This window comes from Lynx rufus, unplaced genomic scaffold, assembly GCF_022079265.1.
Source record: "Lynx rufus isolate CCGP_SWC_20201006 ecotype Redwood Valley unplaced genomic scaffold, mLynRuf1.p SCAF_9, whole genome shotgun sequence".
Taxonomy (NCBI): Eukaryota; Metazoa; Chordata; class Mammalia; order Carnivora; family Felidae; genus Lynx; species Lynx rufus.
Window position 1 is genome coordinate 106,491,733 of NW_025814897.1, and position 24,691 is coordinate 106,516,423.

General features: G+C 43.8%; 1 protein-coding gene across 1 annotated transcript; it reads left to right on the forward strand.

The window, feature by feature from the left end:
• Positions 1-21,027: 21,027 nt before the first annotated feature.
• On the forward strand, positions 21,028-23,154 carry LOC124506101 (inner centromere protein-like). Its single transcript, XM_047072091.1, has 2 exons — positions 21,028-21,154; positions 22,821-23,154. The coding sequence occupies exons 1-2, from the start codon at positions 21,028-21,030 to the stop codon at positions 23,033-23,035; spliced, it is 342 nt and encodes a 113-aa protein (XP_046928047.1). The 3' UTR covers positions 23,036-23,154.
• The last annotated feature ends 1,537 nt before the right edge of the window (positions 23,155-24,691 follow it).

Genomic DNA, 24,691 nt, shown 5'->3' on the forward strand with positions numbered 1-24,691 from the left:
AAATGTATGTGATGTGCACCACCCCATTACAGTACAGAAGAATTTCACTAACCTGAAAACCATCAGGTCTGCCTGTTCATTCCTCCCTCTCCCCAACCACTGAGAACCCCTGCTCTTCTCAATGTCCTCATACTTTTGACACTTCCAGAATATCTGCCACTGAATGCAGAGATCTAGTAAAGCCCCAAGTCCCTTAGAGAATCTGGAGCCACTCAATGGGAGAAGTCTGGGCTCTTAAATGCCTGGAGGTGGTCATGATGGGTCATGGACAAGCCACTGGGAGCACCGTGCTCTCGGTCAATGTAACACCTATTTAGATGTCCAGCAAAGTGGAGCAAGTTATCTATGGTACTGTCTAGAAACACTATCTATCTCATGGTGATCACTAAAAGCAGTTGGCTTTTATTCCATTTCATGGTCATGCTTTTAAAAATGTTTCGGTGTTTCTTTCTTTTCAAGAGACAGAGACAGAGAGAAGCAAAGTACAAGCAGGGAAGGCGCAGAAAGAGAGGAGACACAATCCGAAGCAGGCTCCAAGCTCTGAGGTGTCAGCACAGCTGACATATTTTCCAAAAGTATGGAACCCAACAACTGAAAACTGGTTTCTAAACAATTAAAGTACTTTGAATTGTATTTTTTTTTAACACAGAGGAATATGCAGTGTGAAATAGTTCTTACATCCTGTTTTACTCTCTCATCAGTTTCTCTCACCTCGTGGGTCTTTACTCAAATGTCTCTTGCTCAGTGAGAAGAGTAGCATTTTTAGATTTTTCCATGTCTCCATGTCGGGCTCAGCAGAAGACAGCTGGTTTTGCATGTTTGCTTCAGTCTTAAACGTGGCAACATCACATGTCATGTAGCTTCTGAACAACTCCACTGCACATTTATGAGAGAAGGAGAGTAACCCAGGAAAATAAAACTTAAAACTTACTATTAAAATCACTTTCTCTCAGTCCCACTGAGTCTTGGGGTCCCCTCAGCAGCCCCTAAAGCCACTACAGTGTGTAAATGTGTCTGTACATATAGTAACACTTCTTCTCTGCATACCAAAAAGATAAAAACCAGAGAGGACTCTTAACTTGAAAGGTTAAACACATGTATGGGATTCCAGGAAAAAAAAACATCAAAATTTGTAATTAACATTATTATTATTACCTCACCCAATGAATAGAGAAAACCTCTTAATTATTTTAGTAAACTTAATTTGATAAAATCTCGTTATCATTCTTTTTTTTTTTTTCAAAGTAGGAATTTATTTTTTTTTAGACCTATCAATGTGAAATTTTATTTATTTATTTTTTTTTATATGAAGTTTATTGACAAATTGGTTTCCATACAACACCCAGTGCTCATCCCAAAAGGTGCCCTCCTCAATCCCATCACCCACCCGCCCCTCCCTCCCACCCCCCATCAACCCTCAGTTTGTTCTCAGTTTTTAACAGTCTCTTATGCTTTGGCTCTCTCCCACTCTAACGTCCTTTTTTTTTTTTTTTGTCCTTCCCCTCCCCCATGGGTTCCTGTTAAGTTTCTCAGGATCCACATAAGAGTGAAACCATATGGTATCTGTCTTTCTCTGTATGGCTTATTTCACTTAGCATCACACTCTCCAGTTCCATCCACGTTGCTCCAAAAGGCCATATTTCATTTTTTCTCATTGCCACGTAGTATTCCATTGTGTATATAAACCACAATTTCTTTATCCATTCATCAGTTGATGGACATTTAGGCTCTTTCCATACTTTGGCTATTGTTGAGAGTGCTGCTATGAACATTGGGGTACAAGTGCCCCTATGCATCAGTACTCCTGTATCCCTTGGATAAATTCCTAGCAGTGCTATTGCTGGGTCATAGGGTAGGTCTATTTTTAATTTTCTGAGGAACCTCCACACTGCTTTCCAGAGCGGCTGCACCAATTTGCATTCCCACCAACAGTGCAAGAGGGTTCCCGTTTCTCCACATCCTCTCCAGCATCTATAGTCTCCTGATTTGTTCATTTTGGCCACTCTGACTGGCGTGAGATGATACCTGAGTGTGGTTTTGATTTGTATTTCCCTGATAAGGAGCGACGCTGAACATCTTTTCATGTGCCTGTTGGCCATCTGGATGTCTTCTTTAGAAAAGTGTCTATTCATGTTTTCTGCCCATTTCTTCACTGGGTTATTTGTTTTTCGGGTGTGGAGTTTGGTGAGCTCTTTATAGATTTTGGATACTAGCCCTTTGTCCGATATGTCATTTGCAAATATCTTTTCCCATTCCGTTGGTTGCCTTTTAGTTTTGTTGGTTGTTTCCTTGGCTGTGCAGAAGCTTTTTATCTTCATAAGGTCCCAGTAATTCACTTTTGCTTTTAATTCCCTTGCCTTTGGGGATGTATCGAGTAAGAGATTGCTACGGCTGAGGTCAGAGAGGTCTTTTCCTGCTTTCTCCTCTAAGGTTCTGATGGTTTCCTGTCTCACATTTAGGTCCTTTATCCATTTTGAGTTTATTTTTGTAAATGGTGTGAGAAAGTGGTCTAGTTTCAACCTTCTGCATGTTGCTGTCCAGTTCTCCCAGCACCATTTGTTAAAGAGGCTGTCTTTTTTCCATTGGATGTTCTTTCCTGCTTTGTCAAAGATGAGTTGGCCATATGTTTGTGGGTCTAGTTCTGGGGTTTCTATTCTATTCCATTGGTCTGTGTGTCTGTTTTTGTGCCAGTACCATGCTGTCTTGATGATGACAGCTTTGTAGTAGAGGCTGAAGTCTGGGATTGTGATGCCTCCTGCTTTGGTCTTCTTCTTCAAAATTCCTTTGGCTATTCGGGGCCTTTTGTGGTTCCATATGAATTTTAGGATTGCTTGTTCTAGTTTCGAGAAGAATGCTGGTGCAATTTTGATTGGGATTGCATTGAATGTGTAGATAGCTTTGGGTAGTATTGACATTTTGACAATATTTATTTTTCCAATCCATGAGCAGGGAATGTCTTTCCATTTCTTTAAATCTTCTTCAATTGCCTTCATAAGCTTTCTATAGTTTTCAGCATACAGATTCTTTACATCTTTGGTTAGATTTATTCCTAGGTATTTTATGCTTCTTGGTGCAATTGTGAATGGGATCAGTTTCTTTATTTGTCTTTCTGTTGCTTCATTGTTAGTGTATAAGAATGCAACTGATTTCTGTACATTGATTTTGTATCCTGCAACTTTGCTGAATTCATGTATCAGTTCTAGCAGACTTTTGGTGGAGTCTATCGGATTTTCCATGTATAATATCATGTCATCTGCAAAAAGCGAAAGCTTGACTTCATCTTTGCCAATTTTGATGCCTTTGATTTCCTTTTGTTGTCTGATTGCTGATGCTAGCACTTCCAGCACTATGTTAAACAACAACGGTGAGAGTGGGCATCCCTGTCGTGTTCCTGATCTCAGGGAAAAAGCTCTCAGTTTTTCCCCGTTGAGGATGATGTTAGCTGTGGGCTTTTCATAAATGGCTTTTATGATCTTTAAGTATGTTCCTTCTATCCCGACTTTCTCAAGGGTTTTTATTAAGAAAGGGTGCTGGATTTTGTCAAAGGCCTTTTCTGCATCGATTGACAGGATCATATGGTTCTTCTCTTTTTTTTTGTTAATGTGATGTATCACGTTGATTGATTTGCGAATGTTGAACCAGCCCTGCATCCCAGGAATGAATCCCACTTGATCATGGTGAATAATTCTTTTTATATGCTGTTGAATTCGATTTGCTAGTATCTTATTGAGAATTTTTGCATCCATATTCATCAGGGATATTGGCCTGTAGTTCTCTTTTTTTACTGGGTCTCTGTCTGGTTTAGGAATCAAAGTAATACTGGCTTCATAGAATGAGTCTGGAAGTTTTCCTTCCCTTTCTATTTCTTGGAATAGCTTGAGAAGGATAGGTATTATCTCTGCTTTAAACGTCTGGTAGAACTCCCCTGGGAAGCCATCTGGTCCTGGACTCTTATTTGTTGGGAGATTTTTGATAACCGATTCAATTTCTTCGCTGGTTATGGGTCTGTTCAAGCTTTCTATTTCCTCCTGATTGAGTTTTGGAAGAGTGTGGGTGTTTAGGAATTTGTCCATTTCTTCCAGGTTGTCCAATTTGTTGGCATATAATTTTTCATAGTATTCCCTGATAATTGTTTGTATCTCTGAGGGATTGGTTGTAATAATTCCATTTTCATTCATGATTTTATCTATTTGGGTCATCTCCCTTTTCTTTTTGAGAAGCCTGGCTAGAGGTTTGTCAATTTTGTTTATTTTTTCAAAAAACCAACTCTTGGTTTCATTGATCTGCTCTACAGTTTTTTTAGATTCTATATTGTTTATTTCTGCTCTGATCTTTATTATTTCTCTTCTTCTGCTGGGTTTAGGCTGCCTTTGCTGTTCTGCTTCTATTTCCTTTAGGTGTGCTGTTAGATTTTGTATTTGGGATTTTTCTTGTTTCTTGAGATAGGCCTGGATTGCAATGTATTTTCCTCTCAGGACTGCCTTCGCTGCGTCCCAAAGCGTTTGGATTGTTGTATTTTCATTTTCGTTTGTTTCCATATATTTTTTGATTTCTTCTCTAATTGCCTGGTTGACCCACTCATTCGTTAGTAGGGTGTTCTTTAACCTCCATGCTTTTGGAGGTTTTCCAGACTTTTTCCTGTGGTTGATTTCAAGCTTCATAGCATTGTGGTCTGAAAGTATGCATGGTATAATTTCAATTCTTGTAAACTTATGAAGGGCTGTTTTGTGACCCAGTATATGATCTATCTTGGAGAATGTTCCATGTGCACTCGAGAAGAAAGTATATTCTGTTGCTTTGGGATGCAGAGTTCTAAATATATCTGTCAAGTCCATCTGATCCAGTGTCTCATTCAGGGCCCTTGTTTCTTTATTGACCGTGTGTCTAGATGATCTATCCATTTCTGTAAGTGGGGTGTTAAAGTCCCCTGCAATTACCACATTCTTATCAATAAGGTTGCTTCTGTTTATGAGTAATTGTTTTATATATTTGGGGGCTCCGGTATTCGGCGCATAGACATTTATAATTGTTAGCTCTTCCTGATGGATAGACCCTGTAACTATTATATAATGTCCTTCTTCATCTCTTGTTACAGCCTTTAATTTAAAGTCTAGTTTGTCTGATATAAGTATGGCTACTCCAGCTTTCTTCTGGCTTCCAGTAGCATGATAAATAGTTCTCCATCCCCTCACTCTGAATCTAAAGGTGTCCTCAGGTCTAAAATGAGTCTCTTGTAGACAGCAAATAGATGGGTCTTGTTTTTTTATCCATTCTGATACCCTATGTCTTTTGGTTGGCGCATTTAATCCATTTACATTCAGTGTTATTATAGAAAGATACGGGTTTAGAGTCATTGTGATGTCTGTATGTTTTATGCTTGTAGTGATGTCTCTGGTACTTTGTCTCACAGGGTCCCCCTTAGGATCTCTTGTAGGGCTGGTTTAGTGGTGACAAATTCCTTCAGTTTTTGTTTGTTTGGGAAGACCTTTATCTCTCCTTCTATTCTAAATGACAGACTTGCTGGATAAAGGATTCTCGGCTGCATATTTTTGCTGTCTAGCACCCTGAAAATCTCGTGCCAATTCTTTCTGGCCTGCCAAGTTTCAAAAGAGAGATCAGTCACGAGTCTTATAGGTCTCCCTTTATATGTGAGGGCACGTTTACCCCTTGCTGCTTTCAGAATTTTCTCTTTATCCTTGTATTTTGCCAGTTTCACTATGATATGTCGTGCAGAAGATCGATTCAAGTTATGTCTGAAGGGAGTTCTCTGTGCCTCTTGGATTTCAATGCCTTTTTCCTTCCCCAGTTCAGGGAAGTTCTCAGCTATTATTTCTTCAAGTACCCCTTCAGCACCTTTCCCTCTCTCTTCCTCCTCTGGGATACCAATTATGCGTATATTATTTCTTTTTAGTGTATCACTTAGTTCTCTAATTTTCCCCTCATACTCCTGGATTTTTTTATCTCTCTTTTTCTCAGCTTCCTCTTTTTCCATAACTTTATCTTCTAGTTCACTTATTCTCTCCTCTGCCTCTTCCATCCGAGCCGTGGTGGTTTGCATTTTGTTTTCCATTTCCTTTAAAGCGTTTTTCAGCTCCTCGTGACTGTTCCTTAGTCCCCTGATGTCTGTAGCAAGAGATTCTCTGCTGTCCTGTATGCTGTTTTCCAGCCCAGCGATTAATTTTATGACTATTATTCTAAATTCACTTTCTGTTATATTATTTAAATCCTTTTTGATCAGCTCATTAGCTGTTGTTATTTCCTGGAGATTCTTCTGAGGGGAATTCTTCCGCTTGGTCATTTTGGATAGTCCCTGGTGTGGTGAGGGCCTGCAGGGCACTTCCCCTGTGCTGTGGTGTATAACTGGAGTTGGTGGGCGGGGCCGCAGTCCGACCTGATGTCTGCCCCCAGACCACCGCTGGGGCCACAGTCAGACTGGTGTGTGCCTTCTCTTCCCCTCTCCTAGGGGCGGGCTTCACTGTGGGGTGGCGTGGCCCGTCTGGGCTACTTGCACACTGCCAGGCTTGTGATGCTGGGGATCTGGCGTATTAGCTGGGGTGGGAAGGCAAGGTGCACGGCGGCAGGGGGGGCAGGCTTAGCTCGCTTCTCCTTAGGTGATCCACTTCAGGAGGGGCCCTGTGGCAGCCGGAGGGAGTCAGATCGCTGCCGGAGGTTTGGCTCCGCAGAAGCACAGAGTTGGGTGTTCACGCGGAGCGAGCAATTTCCCTGGCCGGAGCCGGTTCCCTTTGGGATTTTGGCTGGGGGATGGACGGGGGAGATGGCGCTGGCTAGCGCCTTTGTTCCCCACCAAACTGAGCTCTGTCGTCCGGGGGCTCCGCAGCTCACCCTCCCTTTGTCCTCCAGCCTTCCCGCTTTCCGAGCAGAGCTGTTAACTTATGACCTCCCAGACGCTAAGTCACGCTTGCTGTCGGAACACAGTCCGTCAGGCCCCTCCGCTTTTGCAAGCCGGACTCGGGGGCTCTGCTTGGCCGGCGAGCCGCCCCTCCGCCCCGGCTCCCTCCTGCCAGTCCGTGGAGCGCGCACCGCCTCGCCGCCCTTCCTACCCTCTTCCGTGGGCCTCTCGTCTGCACTTGGGTCCGGTGACTCTGTTCTGCTAATCCTCTGGCGGTTTTCTGGGTTATTTAGGCAGGTGTAGGTGGAATCTAAGTGATCAGCAGGACGCGCGGTGAGCCCAGCGTCCTCCTACGCCGCCATCTTCCCAGAATCCTCGTTATCATTCTTAATACAAATTCTAAGTGAAGAGAAAAAAGAAGAAAACTATTCCGAACCACACAAAAAAGAAATTCATTGTCAAAGTCAACAGTAAACCTCTCTCCAAAATAATGAGTGCTAAAAATACTTCCATGAAAATCAGGGTAACGGAATGCCTGATAGATTCATAGTTACTCAACGTTGATTTGTAACATCTAAATGTCGTGTTAAAATAAGAAGAAAAGGGGAAGAGCCAAGATGGCAGAACAGCATGGAAGTTGTTTTTGTGCCTCATGTCCGTGAAATACAACCAGATAAACACTAAACAAACCTGTACACCTAGCAAACTGATCTGAGGATTAACACAATAATCTGCACAACCTGCACCACAGAACTCAACAGGTACAGGGAGCGGAGAGGTGAACCGGGGTAGAGAGAAGCTGCAGATGGCAGGAAGCTGTTTTTGCTTGTGCACAGAGGACAGAGATGGGGGAGGGTACAGGACAAACACCCTCCCCAAAAGCATCTGGAGAGAAAGTGGAAAAGTGGAGACAGCCACAGGGGACTGAACTACAAAGGGAGAAAGGAGACAGGAGAGGGTTTAAATTCCATTAAGACTCTATAAACAAGGGGAGCACAGAGTCTGAAATGCCACTGCTGATACCTGGTGGTGCTCTGGTGGGAAGGGTGAATCCCCAGGAGCAGACTGAAGTCCGGGGGTCTTCGGGCCACACGGGGAGAGGTGGTTCTCCTGCTGGGAGGACACTGGGAGAGGCTGTGTGGCTCCCCCATAGGCAAAGGCCCCATTGTATCTGGGAGAACAACCATATTCACAGGTGCTGGAACATGGTCATTAAGGGTGAAGCCTGGTGCCAGAGATGTGTTGTGATTTTCCAGAATCCCTGAAACACTGCTGCTACAGGATCGCGTGCACTTTTTCTGGGGTGGGCTGTCACCCGGCCGCAGGCTCTGGGCATCGGTAGCAGCATGGTCCTGTGAACGTTCCTGGGTGTGGCCCGCACCTGGCCATTGCTGGTTAGACCCTCCGCAGAGGGGCAGAATGGGTCAAAGCCACAGTCCCTCAGAAGTAAGGGGTCGGGAAACATTGCCACATCTGAGATAATACATAGGAGGGAGGTACTGACTGGGGCTTGGTCACAGACAGTGTAAAAGCAGGGAGTGGACACAAGCCAAAGACAAAGGATAGGTGCTCGATTGCTGATCAGGGAGAACAGAGTTCTGATACTAGAGACTGGGTACCTGGGTGAGGGCATTTTCACCGCTCCCGCGCATGCCCACACACGCCCCTACAAGTGCCACAACCATCTACCCCAGTGAGCTAAGCAGCACCATCGAGTGGAGAACAGAGTCATTACAGTAAGTCCCGCCCAGCAAGGTTAACCTTGCTCATTAGGAACACAAGTCTGTCTGCTGCTTAGTTTATGGGCTCTAAAGTGCTTCATAGTTTGACCTCAGGGGAAAACAAAGTCATTTCAATCGTATTTCTGTAGGCTCACCAGTCCATCTGTTAAATTTTCTTTTGTTCTTTATTTCTTTTTTCTCTTTTGCTTCTCTTTTTGTTTTCTTCAATACAAAAACAGAAACAAATTATTTTTAATTTCAATTTTTATTAAAAATATTTTTCTTTAATTTTTCCTACTGTATTTTTTACTTTTGTGTAAATTTTTTCAAATTGTATATTACATCCATCAGTTCATTTTATTCTACTTAAGTGTTTTCATTTTTTCATAGTTTCAAACGATTTCCTTTTTTCCCTCTTTCTTTCCCCTTTTTTCTCTAATCTCTCAACACCTCTCAACACCCATACCAAAACACACCTAGGATCTAGCATCATTTATTTGATTTGTGTGTGTGTGTGTGTGTGTGTGTGTATTGTTTTTAATTTTTTTAATTTTAATTTTTTTTACCTCAATAATTCCTTTTCTGCCTTCAAAATGATGAAATGAAGGAATTCACCCTCAAAGAAAGAGCAGGAAGAAATGACAGCCAGGGACTTAACCAACACAGATACAAGCAAAAGACGTCTGAACTGGAAGTTAGGATCATGATACTAAGAATACTAGTTGGAAGGAATTTACCCAAGGGATACAGGAGTACTGATGCATAGGGGCACTTGTACCCCAATGTTTATAGCAGCACTCTCAACAATAGCCAAATTGTGGAAAGAGCCTAAACGTCCATCAACTGATGAATGGGGAAAGAAATTGTGGTTTATATACACAATGGAGTACTACATGGCAATGATAAAGAACGAAATATGGCCCTTTGTAGCAACGTGGATGGAACTGGAGAGTGTGATGCTAAGCGAAATAAGCCATACAGAGAAAGACAGATACCATATGTTTTCACTCTTATGTGGATCCTGAGAAACTTAACAGAAACCCATGGAGGAGGGGAAGGAAAAAAAAAAAAGAGGTTAGCGTGGGAGAGAGCCAAAGCATAAGAGACTGTTAAAAACTGAGAACAAACTGAGGGTTGATGGGGGGTGGGAGGGAGGGGAGGGTGGGTGATGGGTATTGAGGAGGGCACCTTTTGGGACGAGCACTGGGTGTTGTATGGAAACCAATTTGACAATAAATTTCATATATTGAAAAAAAAAGAATACTAGCTGGAGTCGAAAACAGATTAGAATCCCCTTCTGCAGAGATAAAAGAAGTAAAAGCCAGTTAGGATGAAGCAAAAAATGCTATAACTGAGCTGCAATCTCGAATGGATGCTATGGCGGCAAGGATGGAGGAGGCAGCGTAGAGAATCAGCGATATAGAAACAAACTTATGGAGAAAAATGAAGCAGAAACAAAGAGGGAGACTAAGCAAAAGAGCACGAATTTAAGAATTAGAGAAATTGGTGGCTCATTAAGAAGGAACAATATCAGAATTATAGCGGTCCCAGAAGATGAAGAGAGAGAAGGAGGGGTAGAAGGGTTATGTGAGCAAATCATAGCGGAAAACTCTCCTAACTTGGGGAAAGACACAGACATCAAAATCCAGCAAGCACACAGGACTCCCATTAGATTCCACAAAAACCGACCATCAACAACGCATATCATAGTCAAATTCACAAAACACTCAGGCAAGGAAAGAATCATGAAAGCAGCACGGGAAACAAAATCCTTAAGCTATAAGGGAAGACAGATCAGGTTTGCATCATATCTATCCACAGAAACGTGGCAGGCCAGAAAAGAGTGGCAGGATATATTCAATGTGCTGAATCAGAAGAATATGCAGCCAAGAATTCTTTATCCAGAAAGGCTGTCATTCAAAATAGAAGGAGAGATTAAAAGCTTCCTAGACAAACAAAAACTAAAGGAGTTTGTGACCAGTAAACCAGCCCTGCAAGAAATTTTAAGGATTTTAAGGGGGACTCTCTGAGGGAAGACATTATGACAAGAAGAAAGAAAGAAAGAAAGAAAGAAAGAAGAAAGAACTAGAGAACACCACCAGAAACTCCAATTCTACAAGCAACATAATGGCAATAAATTCATATCTTTCAGTACTCGCTCTAAATGTCAATGGACTAAATGCTCCAATCAAAAGACACAGGGCAACAGAATGGATAAGAAAACAAGATCCATCTATATGCTGTTTACAACAGACCCACTTTAGACCTAAAGACACATTCCGATTGAAAGTAAGGGGAGGGAGAACCATCTATCATGCTAATGGTCAACAAAAGAAAGCTGGAGTAGCCATACTTATATCACACAATCTAGACGTTAAAATAAAGACTGCGTCAAGAGATGCACAAGGGCTTATATCATAATTAAGGGGTCTATTCACCAAGAAGACCTAACAATTGTAAACATTTATGCTCCGAGTGTGGCAGCACCCAAATATAGACATCCATTAATCACAAACATAAAGAAACTCATTGATAATAATAGCATCATACTAGGGGACTTCAACACCCCACTTACAGCAATGGACAGATCATCTAAACAGAAAATCAACATGGAAACCATGGATTTGAATGACACACTAGACCTCATGGACTTAACAGATATATTCAGAACATTTCATCCTAAAGCAGCGGAATATGCATTCTTCTCCAGTGCACATGGAACGTTCTCCAGAATTGACCACATACTGGGACACAAATCAGCCCTCAATGAGTACAAAAACAACGAGATCATACCGTGCATATTTTCAGGCCACAATAGTATGAAACTCGAAACCAACCACAAGAAAAAAATGTGGAAAGGTAACAAACTTGGAGACTCAAGAACATCCTACTTAAGAATGAATGGGCTAACCAAGAAGTTAAAGAGGAAGTTACAAAGTACGTGGAAGCCAATGGAAATGATAACACCACATCTCAAAACCTCTGGGATGCAGCAAAGGCGGTCATAAGAGGAAAGTATATAGCAATCCAGGCCTTCCTAAAGGAGGAAGAAAGGTCTCAGATATACAACCTAACCTTACACATTAATGAGCTGGAAAAAGAACAGCAAGTTAAGCACAAAACCAGCAGAAGACAGGAAATAAGAAAGATTAGCGCAGAAATTAATGCTATCGAAACCAAAACAAACAAACAAACAAACAAACACCACACGATGGAACAGATCAATGAAACCAAAGTAAGGAAAGAGCCCAAATGTCCATCGATGGATGAATGGATACAGATGTGGTATATAGATACAATAGACTATTCCTCGGCAGTCAAAAAGCATGAAATCTTGCCATTTGCAGCTATGTGGATGGAACTAGAGGACATTATGCTGCAAATTTAGTCCGAGAAAGACAAATATCATATGACTTGACTCCTATGAGGACGTTAAGACACAGAACAAATGAACACAAGGGAAGGGAAGCAAAATTAATATAAAAACAGGGTGGGGGACAAATCCTAGGAGACTCTTAAATATGGAGACCAAACAGAGGGTTACTGGAGGGGGTGTGGGAGGGGGAATGGGCTAAATGGGTAAGGAGCATTAAGGAACCTACTCCTGAAATCATTGTTGCACTATATGCTAACTAATTTGGATGTAAATTAAAAAATAAAATTAAAATTAAAAAATAAATAAAATAAAAATAAATAGACAAATAACTCCGACCTATAAAAAAAAAAAGAAGAAATCAGCATAAATATTTCCAAAGATGAGATAAAATACTTTCTTTTTCAGGCAGTTCCATTCTTACACCAGGAGACATGAGACATGTCACAAACTATCATGGAAGTATGAAAATGATAAGATGAGATATTTCATAAGTAGCTGTATATGTGCTCAATATATAAAAATACAACAGTTTCTGTGCTGTATGAGATAGCCAGTGAGAATCACACACGGCAAAAGGCATCCCATTTGCCAAAGGAACAAAATCATAAAATACCTAAGAACAAATCACAAGTAAGATACACACCATGTCTTTGGACGTTAATTATAAAAGTGCCAATCTTTCCAAAATGGATATGTAAATGTAATACACTTTAGATCTGGGTCCCACTGGAGCTTTAGCAAGGAACTAGATCATATTATTTCAAAATCCATATGCAAGAATACGTGTCTGACAATGGCCAGAAGATTAGGATGAACACTGAATGGGGCTTGCTGTATAAGATACTGAAACTTACTGAACAAACAACAATTTACCTTGATCCACATTAGTGTTGGCACAGAAATAGACAACCATATGTAGAACATAAAAGAAATCTCAAAAATGGATCCACATGGGGCGCCTGGGTGGCTCAGTCGGTTAAGCGTCTGACTTGGGCTCAGGTCAGGATCTCACGGTTTGTGGCTTTGAGCCCCGTGTTGGACTCTGGGCTGACAGCTCAGAGCCTGGAGCCTGCTTCGGATTCTGTGTCTCCCTCTCTTTCTGCCCCTCTCTTGCTCACTCTCTGTCTCTCAAAAAAATGAGTAAGTGTTAAAAAGCGTTTTCATGGATCTTCATATTCCCAACATCATTTAGTGAATACGCTCTCTCTTTTTCCAAGGATTTGAATGTCACCATTACCTCTGATCTGGAAAATTGGGGGGACACTCTCTATAACTCTTTGGTTCTCTATCTTTCAGTAGCTTCAGTGAGTGCAGCTTCATTAGCGGTGTTTTATACTAGATAAGGCTGCTTCTACTGCATTCATTCTTCTTTTTGCAAAATGTCATGGCAGTTTTCACTTCTTTACTTTTCTTGGTGAACTTGATGTCATTTGGCCAAGTACAAAAACAAATTTAGATAGAGTGTCAACACACTGAATTTATAGTTTGATCAGTATACCAAAAACAGGACCCATGTGTATAGGGAACTGAATATATAACATAAACAACCGTCTTTAATAGTTGAAAAAAAACCCTCTTTAGGGGGCACCCGGGTGGCTCAGTCCGTTAAGCGTCTGACTTAACCTCAGATCATGATCTCGTGGTCCGTGAGTTCAAGCCCTGCATCAGGCTCTGTGCTGACAGCTCAGAGCCTGGGAGCCTACTTCGGATCCTCTGTCTCCCTCTCTCTCTGTCCCTCCCCCGCTCCTGCTCTGTCTCTCAAAAATGGATAAATGGTAACAAAAGAATTTTAAAAACTATCTTTAGGACAGACTTTGCTAATAACCACCTGGAAGAAAGAACACGTGACTTGTACCTCTTAAGATATAAAAAATTGACACGGGCTTTAAGATGAAAATAGAAGACATTAGGAGCTTTAGTTAAATTGTTAGGGTGGAAGCCTTATGCCTTCTGGATAAGGAGTGAATCAAAGGCGAAGAAATGAACACTCTCGAGGATCTTGTCATTATTGGTCCATAAGTTGGTAAACAGAACAGGTGTGTGGTCTCCTGGAATACTGCTCCCTAGATTAACTAAAGACAATATATGTTTACACAAGAACTAAGAGAGCTGTCTGGCCAGACTCTGGGGAGTTGTTCCACAAGGAATGTTCACACACCTCACACTCTCTCCCTCACCTCCTTCACATCTGGCTGAAAGGTTATCTCCTCAGTGAGTCCTTTCCTGTCCACCCGAATTAAAATAATGATTCCTACCTCTACTTTCATTTTTCTCCATGGCACCTACTGCTTCCTAACATACCATCTATTTTACCTCCTGGTTTGGCTTATTGTTTCTCTCCCTTCAATAAAAGATAAGATTCATGAGGGCACACCTTTCTGCCTGTTGTCTTTACTGATGTCTCCTCAGTGCCAAGAACAGTATTGGACATGAAATTGAAGGGAACGAAAAAATTTTCCTCTACCCTTCCAGGTCTTCTGGCTGGGCTAATAATTAAACTTACCTAAGACGGATTAATAGGAGGGAAAACACCAGAGAGTCTTCTTACATATGCATAATAAAGAAAGCCCAATAATAAAACTGAGACCTAAAGAAGTGACCCAGGTAAAGGTTTGTGGTTTTGTTTTGGTTTTGTTTATTTGTTGCTGTTGTTTTTTGTCTTTTTTTTTTTCTTGGTCTAAATATAATTTACTGCAAGGTAAATAACATACATTATACACTATGTGCTCTTTGTTTCAGGATTAGATTCCCATGATTCATCGCTTACATACAACCATGCTTATTCCAACAAGTGCCCTCCTCAATGACCATCACCCATTTCCCCTCCACCCTGTTCCCCCTACCACCCTCAGTTTGTTCTCTGTATTTTTTTAAGTTTTTAAAACTTATTTATTTATTATTTTTTAAGTTTTATTTAATTTATTTTTAAAATTTACATCTAAGTTACTTATCACATAGTGCAACAATGATTTAAGGAATAGATTCCTTAATGCCCCTTACCCATTTGCCCACCTTCCCTCCCACAACCCCTCCTGTAACCCTCTTTTGTTCTCCATATTTATGAGTCTCTTCTGTTTTATCCCCCTCCCTGGTTTTATATTATTTTTGCTTCCCTTTGCTTATGCTCATCTGTTTTGTATCTTAAAGTCCTCATATGAGTGAAGCCATATGATATTTGTCTTTCTCTGACTAATTTAGCGTAGCATAATACCCTCTAGTTCCATCCACGTAGTTGCAAATGGCAAGATTTCACCCTTTTTGAATGCCAAGGAATACTCCATTGTATCTATATACCACATCTTCTTTATCCATTCATCCATCGATGGACATTTGGGCTCTTCCCATACTTTCGCTATTGTGGATAGTGCTGCTATAAACATTGGGGTGCATGTGTCCCTTTGAAATAGCACACCTATATCCCTTGGATAAATACCTAGTCGTGCAATTGCTAGGTCGTAGGTAGTTCTGTTTTCAATTTTTTGAGAAACCTCCATACTGTTTTCCAGAGTGACTGCACCAGTTTGCATTCCCACCAGCACTGCAAAAGAGATCTTCTTTCTCCACATCCTCGCCAACATCCGTTGTGGCCTGAGCTCTTAATGTTAGCCATTCTCACATGGCTGACATGGTACCTCATTGTGGTTTTGGTTTGTATTTCCCTGATGATGAGTGATGGTGAGCATTTTTTCTTGTGTCGGTTGGCCATCTGGATGTCTTCTTTGGAGAAGAGTCTATTCATATCTTTGGCCCATTTCTTCACTGGATTATTGGTTTTTTGGGTGCGGAGTTTGATAGGTTCATTGTAGGTTTTGGATACTAACCCTTTATCTGATAGGTGGTTTGCAAATATCTTCTCCCATTCTGTCGGTTGCCTTTTAGTTTTGCTGATTGTTTCCTTCGCTGTGCAGAAGCTTTTTATTTTGATGAAGTCCCAATAGTTCATTTTTGCTTTTGTTTCCCTTGACTCCAGAGACGTGTGGAGTAAGAAGTTGCTACGGCCAAGGTCAAAGAGGTTGTTGCCTGCTTTCTCCTCGAGGATTTTGACGGCTTCCTGTCTTACATCGAGGTCTTCCATCCCTTTTGAGTTTCTTTTTGCGTATGGTGTAAGAAAGTGTTCCAGGATCATTGTTCTGCATGTTGCTATCCAGGTTTCCCAGCACCATTTGCTGAAGAGCCTGTCTTTATTCCACTGGATATTCTTCCCTGCTTTGTCAAAGATTAGTTGGCCATACGTTTGTGGGTCCCTTTATGGGTTCTCCGTTCTGTTCCATTGATCTGCGTGTCTGTTCTTGGCCAGTACCGTACTGTCTTGCTGATTACAGCTTTGTAATACAGCTTGAAGTCCATGTTCTCTGTATTTAAGAGTCTCTTATGGTTTGCCTCCCTCTCTGTTTGAAACGATTTCCCCCTTCCCTCCCCCCATGTTCTTCTGTTAAGTTTCTCAAATTCCACATTTGAGTGAAAACATATGATATCTGTCTTTCTCTGATGGACTTATTTCACTTAGCATAATGCCTTCCAGTTCCTTTCATGGCATTGCAAATGGTAGGATTTCATTCTTTCTCATTGCCAGGTATTATTCTGTCGTATGTGTAAACCACATCTTCTTTATCCATTCAGCAGTTGATGGATATTTATTTAGGCTCCTTCCATCATTTGGCTATTGTTGAAAACGTTGTTATAAACATTGGGGCACATGTGACCCTATGGATCAGCACTCCTGTATCCTTTGGATAAATTCCTAGCAGTGCTATTGCAGGGTTGTAAGGCAATTCTATTTTGGGACCTCCACCATGTTTTCCAGAGTGCCTACACCAGTTTGCATTCCCACCAACATTGTAAGAAGGCTCCCTTTTCTCTACGGCCTCGCCAGCATGTGTCGTTTCCCGCGTTGTTAGTTTTGGCCACTCTGATCGGTGTGAGGTGGTATCTCGGTGTGGTTTTGATTTGTATCTCCCTGATGATGAATGATGTGGAACATCTTTTCATATGTCTGTTGGCCAGCTGGATGTCTTCTTTGGAAAAGTGTCTATTTATGTCTGCTGCACATATCTTCACTGGATTATTTGGTTTTTGCTGTTGACTTTGGTAAGTTGTTTCTATATTTGGGATACTAACCTTTTATCAGATATGTCATTTGCAAATATCTTCTGCCATTCCTTCGGGTGTCTTTTAGTTTCGTTGATTGTTTCCTTTCCTGTGCAGAAGCTTTTATTTTTGATGATGTCCCAATAATTCATTTTTCCTTTTATTTCCCTTGCCTAGGCAGGAAGTTTTATACATTTTAGACAAAAAGACCATAAAACTGTGCGGAATTGATAGGAGAAAGAAAACTTAATTTTGAGACCTATAATTACTAGGAAATTCCAAACAGAATTTGGGCTGCAGTAATAAATCAGTAGAAGTAACAAGGATAGTCTTCTTGGCTCTCAATTTTCTATCTCTGGCAGTAAAGATGTCTCTTGACTTCCCAATCCAGGGAAAACAACTTACATGGGGAGATTTATTTCCTGCTTTCAGGGCAACAGAGGACAGTCTGAGTGTCCTTCTTGAACCAATTGTCTCTCAGTTCAATTTATTTCAGATAATCAATATGCCAAAGTGGCAAATTTGGGTGCAACCCACCCTAGGGCCCTACAAAATGCATGTTCAATACAAAAGTTATGAAGATGATTGTAAGAACGTGGTCAGTGGGAGGACCCAGTGGAGGGACAATCAATGAGAGAAAAGGTTTCCCCAGGCAAGTCCCAATCAGAGACTTGATGATGAGGAAGTGGCAATGGAATTGAAGAAAAGATAATTCCAGACTACGGTACAAAAAACAAGAACCATTAGCAAAGATGTGGGAGCCCCGGCATGGTCTGACTTGCATTGCATCATGTGTTTACTCTCTGGGATACTGGAGATTATTGCAAGATGTGGGGGTGGGGGGATGGAAACCAGAAACACTGGGGGTCGGAAGCCTGTAAATGATTCTCTTCAATGGGGCAGCAAAGCCTTCCCTGTGAGGGGACCTAACAATCCCACTGAGCCGGAAGTGCAAAGCAATATCACTCCAAGAACTTGTATCCCACTGGGGATGGAGACCCTAAGTGGCTTCTGATACAGGAAGGAATTCTGGAATTTCACTTAAAAGCCAACATGGGTGGAGAAGCGATAGATGTGCGGGGTGTTAAAGGGATGAAACAGATGTGTTTGAGTCCTATTCATCGGTTTGTACATGAGTGAGCATACTCAGGGAAACGCAAACAGACAAGTGTTTCCCTCAGGTTTAAGGTTAGGGGCACAGAGGAGTAGGGTGCATGTGGATGCTCAGTTTTTGTGGAATCAGTGAGATTCCAGGAGAGGACCAGAAGAAGTCTCCCTTCCAGTGGTAATGACCCAGGTTCCACATCCTTGTTCTGTATAACTCTGCAACCACCTTGATCATCTGGGCACCTCCTCTTGGTCCTTCAAGTCCCAATCCATTACCTGACCCCATGTTTAGGAATCTGGGTTTCACCTTCCTGACAGCATTTGTACAGTCACACTCTCTTGCTTCCAAGTCCCTCTCCTTGCTGAATCCTGGGGTTTCCTAGAGAATGTGCCCGGTGGAGAATGAGGCAGACACAATTTTCGTATTAAAGCACTCAAGAAATGAAGCACTGGGAGGTTAAATGGTGAAAGTTATGATTGCTTCCGCAGTGTTTCACCTAAGCCTCAGGATCCATGGAAGATGCCCCAAGTCTGTGCTTGGAAAAACTGAACGGACCAAAGAAACCACCTAAATCATCGCCACATTTGAGCCTCAGCAAAGCACTGAGTAAACAGTGTCTCCCAGTCCAAATGTGTTTGCTCAGCTGAGTCTGAAATCATTTTCTTAAAGGCCTTGCCACCCCTCTCTTCCAAACAAGTGGCTTAGTGTTGGTTTAAATGTCATTTATGTTACCAAAGTGGGTCTAATTTGAACAAGTGCCTCTCTTTTTCTCCTAACCATCCAACTCTGCGTATCTTGAGTGGAGAATGCTTAATATTTTCATTGCTTTTTGTTGTTGTTGGACCACATAAGCACAGATGATGTGCTCAATCATGGAAAATTAATAGAATCCACTGGCAGAATCGGTTTTGCTGGTAGAAAGAGGGGAGTTGCGTTCCATAACTGGGGATGGTTCCTCTCTCTCATTGACTACTCATTGTTCTTAGAATCACCAAAAACTGCAACTCTGATCCCTGCTTCTCCTTTCCAGGAAACCTGACAAAAATTGGAATGGAATGAAAAATCCCCCAAGATAATGTGAGCTTACTTCCAGAGAGGATTCATGCTTGTGGGTTCAAGGAACCCAGGCATTGGGGTGGAAGGAACTGATTCAGACACTGGCAAATAGCTACAGCCAATCTGGGTTTCACCTGGTTGCGGTTTTGCCCCCTTCCCCAAAAGTCCATGAGGTTCAGTTCCAAGCATGCAGTGACATGAGGTCTTTCTGTTTTGACCCTGTGCAAAGTCGTTGAAGGTTGGCTGTTACTCTAGCATACATACTTTCTTTATCCTCCTGTCATACCCACCAACAAGCCTCCCTGAATATCACCTGGTAAGGGAGTCATTTTTCATGATCCCATAATTTGTAAAGCACGGTCTTTGCTGGGCCTCTGTGGGTAAGGTAGACCCTGCTTCTACAACCACTGCGAGAGGTGACGTCCAAAGCTGAGAAAACGTGACGTTTGCTCTCTTCCCACCTTCAAAGTCCCAGCAGTGCCTTCCACTGGAGAACCTAACAAGGCAGCACTGGCAAGAGAGTCTGGGATATGTAACTCACAGGCCTTCAGTTCTAGCGACAGAGAGATGAGTAGACAAAGCAACTCAAGAGCTAAGAAAATATAGAGCCTATCTGGCACACCGTGATTTAATCTACAGACACTTGGTTTTAGTTTTCAGCCTGCTGGAGACCACTTGCCTGACCTATAGAAAAGTGACCTATAGGGGCGCCTGGGTGGCGCAGTCGGTTCAGCGTCCGACTTCAGCCAGGTCACGATCTCGCGGTCCGGGAGTTCGAGCCCCGCGTCAGGCTCTGGGCTGATGGCTCGGAGCCTGGAGCCTGTTTCCGATTCTGTGTCTCCCTCTCTCTCTGCCCCTCCCCCGTTCATGCTCTGTCTCTCTCTGTCCCAAAAATAAATAAACGTTGAAAAAAAAAAAAATTTAAAAAAAAAAAAAAGAAAAGTGACCTATAGCTGGTATGTTTGTTGCCTACAACATGACAACATGACTTATTAGCATAATAAATACATTAACTAATCAACACAGAAGCTTTAGTGGTCAATATCTGTGTACTGGCTAATGCTGGCATAAGAAAACTTCCTTGAGGTCTTATGTCCTACACCCAGAGTGGCAGATCTACAGTGAGAGATTGGGGAAGATGCTCAAGCTATGTGTACATAAATATTAGAGTATAATGGAGATTAAAGAGGATCAATACTGGGGTGCAGCCCAGTGAGCATCTGACTCTTGATTGCAGTTCAAGTCCCTGTAGGCATGTTACTTGTAATCTGCTAGTGTGTAATTTGCCCCTGGGCTTGTGTGTGATTTTGCCAGAGTCCAAGATTGGGGTACAATATAAGGTTGTAATTTGGTGTTCAAGACTTTGCAAATCTGCTGGAAATGTTGTCTCATGAGTTAACACTCTTTGTCTTCATCTTATTTTGAACAGAATTGCCACAAAGAAGGTGCATAGGGAACAAAGGGAATAACTCATCCACAACAAGTGGAGCCAGGTAAATGTGTATCTGTTCTTCTTGGGTACATAGCAACACATCATTCCTATGAGTTCATGGCTATTTTCAAATACAAAGTTAACACTTATATTGCTGAAGCAAAATGGAATGACCAACTCTCTGCCTACCCAGGAAGGAAAGAAGGGAGGGAGGGAGGGAGGAAGGGAGGGAGGGAGGGTCAAGCCTGTTAAGCGTCCGACTTCGGCTCAGGTCACATTCTCACGGTTTGTGAGTTCATGCCGAGTCAGGCTCTGTGCTGACACCTCAGGAGTGTGGGGAGGGGAGCTGACAGCCATGTTTATCTCCTCCAGTCTCCAGCTTGTACCTCCTATCAGATGACTCCACAGGGGCACAGGCCACCCCCCAAGGTCAACCTGGATAACTACGGGATTGATCTGAATAGCGATGATTCCACCGATGACGAGGCCCATCCCCAGAAGCCCATCCCCACCTGGGCCAGAGGTAAGCAGGGCCTGGAATTCCCCGGGAGACCTGGCTCCTCACTTGCAACATCTGGGACCCTGGAGGTGGTGGGTCGGCAGCTGTGGGTATCAGGAGGCTGTTGTCGTCATGGGCTGGCAGCTTGTATTGGGCCTGTATTGGGCTTTGGGATGCACCCAGGGAAGGGTGGGCCCTCTGTGGCCAGTAGGTTGAACTGAGGCCGACAAGCATGGGGCTGGGTGTTCCAGCTCAGACTCTCTGCACCCCCTTGGAGCCTCACCCAGTGGGCCAGATGAGAGTTGGACCCAAATAAGCAGCTTGGAGTAGGAATACCACCAAGAGTGGTCACCGGTTTTAGGCAGTGCACCGAGAGCTGGAGCTGGGGGTTCCGGCAGCTGGGGAGGTCAGGAAAGCCCTGAGGCAGGGCCTCTTGAGCAGGATTTGACCCCAGTTTACAAGCCCCAGCATTTAAATGGGAGCGTGAGTGTGTGTGAGCAGGCCACCACAGACCTGGTGACAAGGGAGCGGGGCCAGTACGTATACGGTGGGCACTTCATAGAGTTTACAGAGCTGGGGGTCAGGGCTTGGTGCCTACTCACTCCCCAGAGAGAAGGGCCCAGAGGCCCATTGGGGGGCAGCACTCTGCAGAAGACAGCTTACTTTGGTGTCACCTCAGTTGAACTCCACGCTAGGCAGAATCTTAGTCCCCTTAACTTTGGACATCTGGGCGTTTGGGAGGTAGCAGCAGGCAGGGGTCAGCATGGCCGGAGCCACCTAGTGGTGATTGACCCTCACCAGCTTCCGTAAACTCCCTGAGTTCTCATCTGTGAAATGGGGGTGTTACTAGGACACAGCTGAGAAGGGTTATTTAGGATGAAGAGAGTTTAGGATGAGGAGAGTTGGTGCTTGTTTCTAAGGCCTGGTGCACAGCAGTGCTGGGCACCTGTTCCACCTCCTGACCCCCCAGAGTCCTCCTGAGGCCTTGTTTCCAGGGCTGGGTGCCTCAGCCCATGGGTCCACTCAGCCTGCACCCTGTGCCGTGGGACCCGGGGCCGGTGAGAGAAGTAGCCAACCCCAGCAGTCAAGGATGGCAGCGTATGAAGTTTCGGAGCTGGACGGTCTCCAGACCCCAGCTCCCCCAGTCACGAGCTACGTGCCTTTGGGCAAGTCCCCCCCGCCCCGCCCCGCCCCGCCTTCTGAAATGGGGAGAATAAAGGAGCTGCCTCCCTCGTGGTTGTGGGGTTGTGGTTGCCTGGCCCAGGTGAGCACTTGAGGACCTGTGTTCAGGCTAAGCTGCTGGAACGTGGCAGTAGGAACAGGCAATAAGAGCATTTTCACGAGGGCGCCTGGGCGGCTCGGTTAAGCTTCCGACTTGGGCTCAGGTCATAGTCTCACGGGTTGTGAGTTTCAGCCCCGCATCGGGTTTGCTGCTGTCCGCGCCGAGCCTGCTTTGGATCCTCTATCCTGTCTCTCTCTGCCCTTCCCCTGCATGCGTGCTCTCTCTCTCTCTCTCTTAAAAAGAAACTTAAAAAAAAAAAAAAAGGCTTTTCAGGGAAAAGGGGAGAGGAAGAGGGCTCTGAGAGAGGAGCTGATGTGGCTGCGGTGGGGAAGGGGACAAGGTGTCAGGGGATGGGGAGGCTCCTGAGGAGCTCCAAGGTAGTGACTTGACCCTCCGTGTCCCCTGCAGGCACTCAGCTAAGCCAGGCCATCATCCACCAGTACCACCACCCCCCAAACCTGCTCGAGCTCTTTGGAACCATCCTCCCGCTGGACTTGGAGGACATCTTCAAGAAGAGCAAGCCTCGCTACCACAAGCGCACCAGCTCTGCCGTCTGGAACTCGCCGCCCCTGCTGGGCCCCAGGGTCCCCAGCAGCCCGGCCTATGGCCTGAAGAAGTACTGAGGCCCCCAGGCGTTCCCAGCAGTCTCCACCCCTGCGTGTGTCTGTGTGTCCACCTCTCTGTTGGTCTGGTGCCATCCTGCCTGGTGTTCCGTCTCCAGGGGTTTGGCTGTGTGTATATAAATGTCTTCTGCGTGCTGCGGGTGGCAAGTGGCGCAGGCCTGTTTGGAAGCTGCACTTGGCGGGTGGTTGGGGAGAACCAGTCCAGCCCCACCTGGCCTGCAGACAGCGCTCTGTAAATAGACTGTTAGAATTCAGCTGAATTTTAGCCTCTAGTGTTTGAGAGCTAGATTAATAAAGTCTGTTCCTTTAAGCCTGCTGTGGGTATTGTAGAGATGGGGGCCTTGGCAGAATGCCCCTGGCCCCCGGCCCCGCAGCCGTGTGTCTCAGGCCACTGATGGGCCGGGGACCAAGGCGCTGTTCCTCTTCCTGGGGTATGCTTCCAGCTGATGCAGTGGGTGATTCTTTTTTTTTTTTTTTTTTCAATATATGAAGCTTATTGTCAAATTGGTTTCCATACAACACCCAGTGCTCATCCCAAAAGGTGCCCTCCTCAATACCCATCACCCACCCTCCCCTCCCTCCCACCCCCCATCAACCCTCAGTTTGTTCTCAGTTTTTAACAGTCTCTTATGCTTTGGCTCTCTCCCACTCTAACCTCTTTTTTTTTTTTCCTTCCCCTCCCCCATGGGTTCCTGTTAAGTTTCTCAGGATCCACATAAGAGTGAAACCATATGGTATCTGTCTTTCTCTGTATGGCTTATTTCACTTAGCATAACACTCTCAGTTCCATCCATGTTGCTACAAAAGGCCATATTTCATTTTTTCTCATTGCCACGTAGTCTTCCATTGTGTATATAAACCACAATTTCTTTATCCATTCGTCAGTTGATGGACATTTAGGCTCTTTCCATAATTTGGCTAATGTTGAGAGTGCTGCTATGAACATTGGGGTACAAGTGCCCCTATGCATCAGTACTCCTGTTCATCATGGTTTTAAAGGGTTTTGTTTTTTTGTTTTTTGAGAGAGAGACAGTGGGGGATGGGCAGAGGGAGGGAGAGAGAGAATCCCAAGCATGCCCCTCACTCCATGCTGAGCCTGACAAGGGAGGGGGGGTGGGGTCGGGAGGCTTGGGCCCACCTGAGCCAAACATCAAGAGTCGCTCGCTCAATGGACTGAGTCACCCCAGGCGCCCCTCATCGTTGTTTTAATTCACATTCTGCTAATGGCTGATGATGGTGAACATTTTTCCACGTGCTTATTTGCCATCTGCATATCTCGGTTGAAGTGTCTGTTCAAGACTTTTGTTCATTTGTCAATTGGGTTGTTTTCTTTTTTTTTTTTTTTTAATTTTTTTTTAACGTTTATTTATTTTTGAGACAGAGAGAGACAGAGCATGAACAGGGGAGGGGCAGAGAGAGGGAGACACAGAATCCGAAACAGGCTCCAGGCTCTGAGCTGTCAGCACAGAGCCCGATGCGGGGCTCGAACTCACGGACCGCGAGATCATGACCTGAGCCGAAGTCGGCCACTTAACCGACTGAGCCACCCAGGCGCCCAATTGGGTTGTTTTCTTACCGTTGAGTTTATCATCTTTATGTATTACGGGTACAAATCTGCTGTCAATATGTGCTTGGCAGTATTTTCTTTCTTGGTCC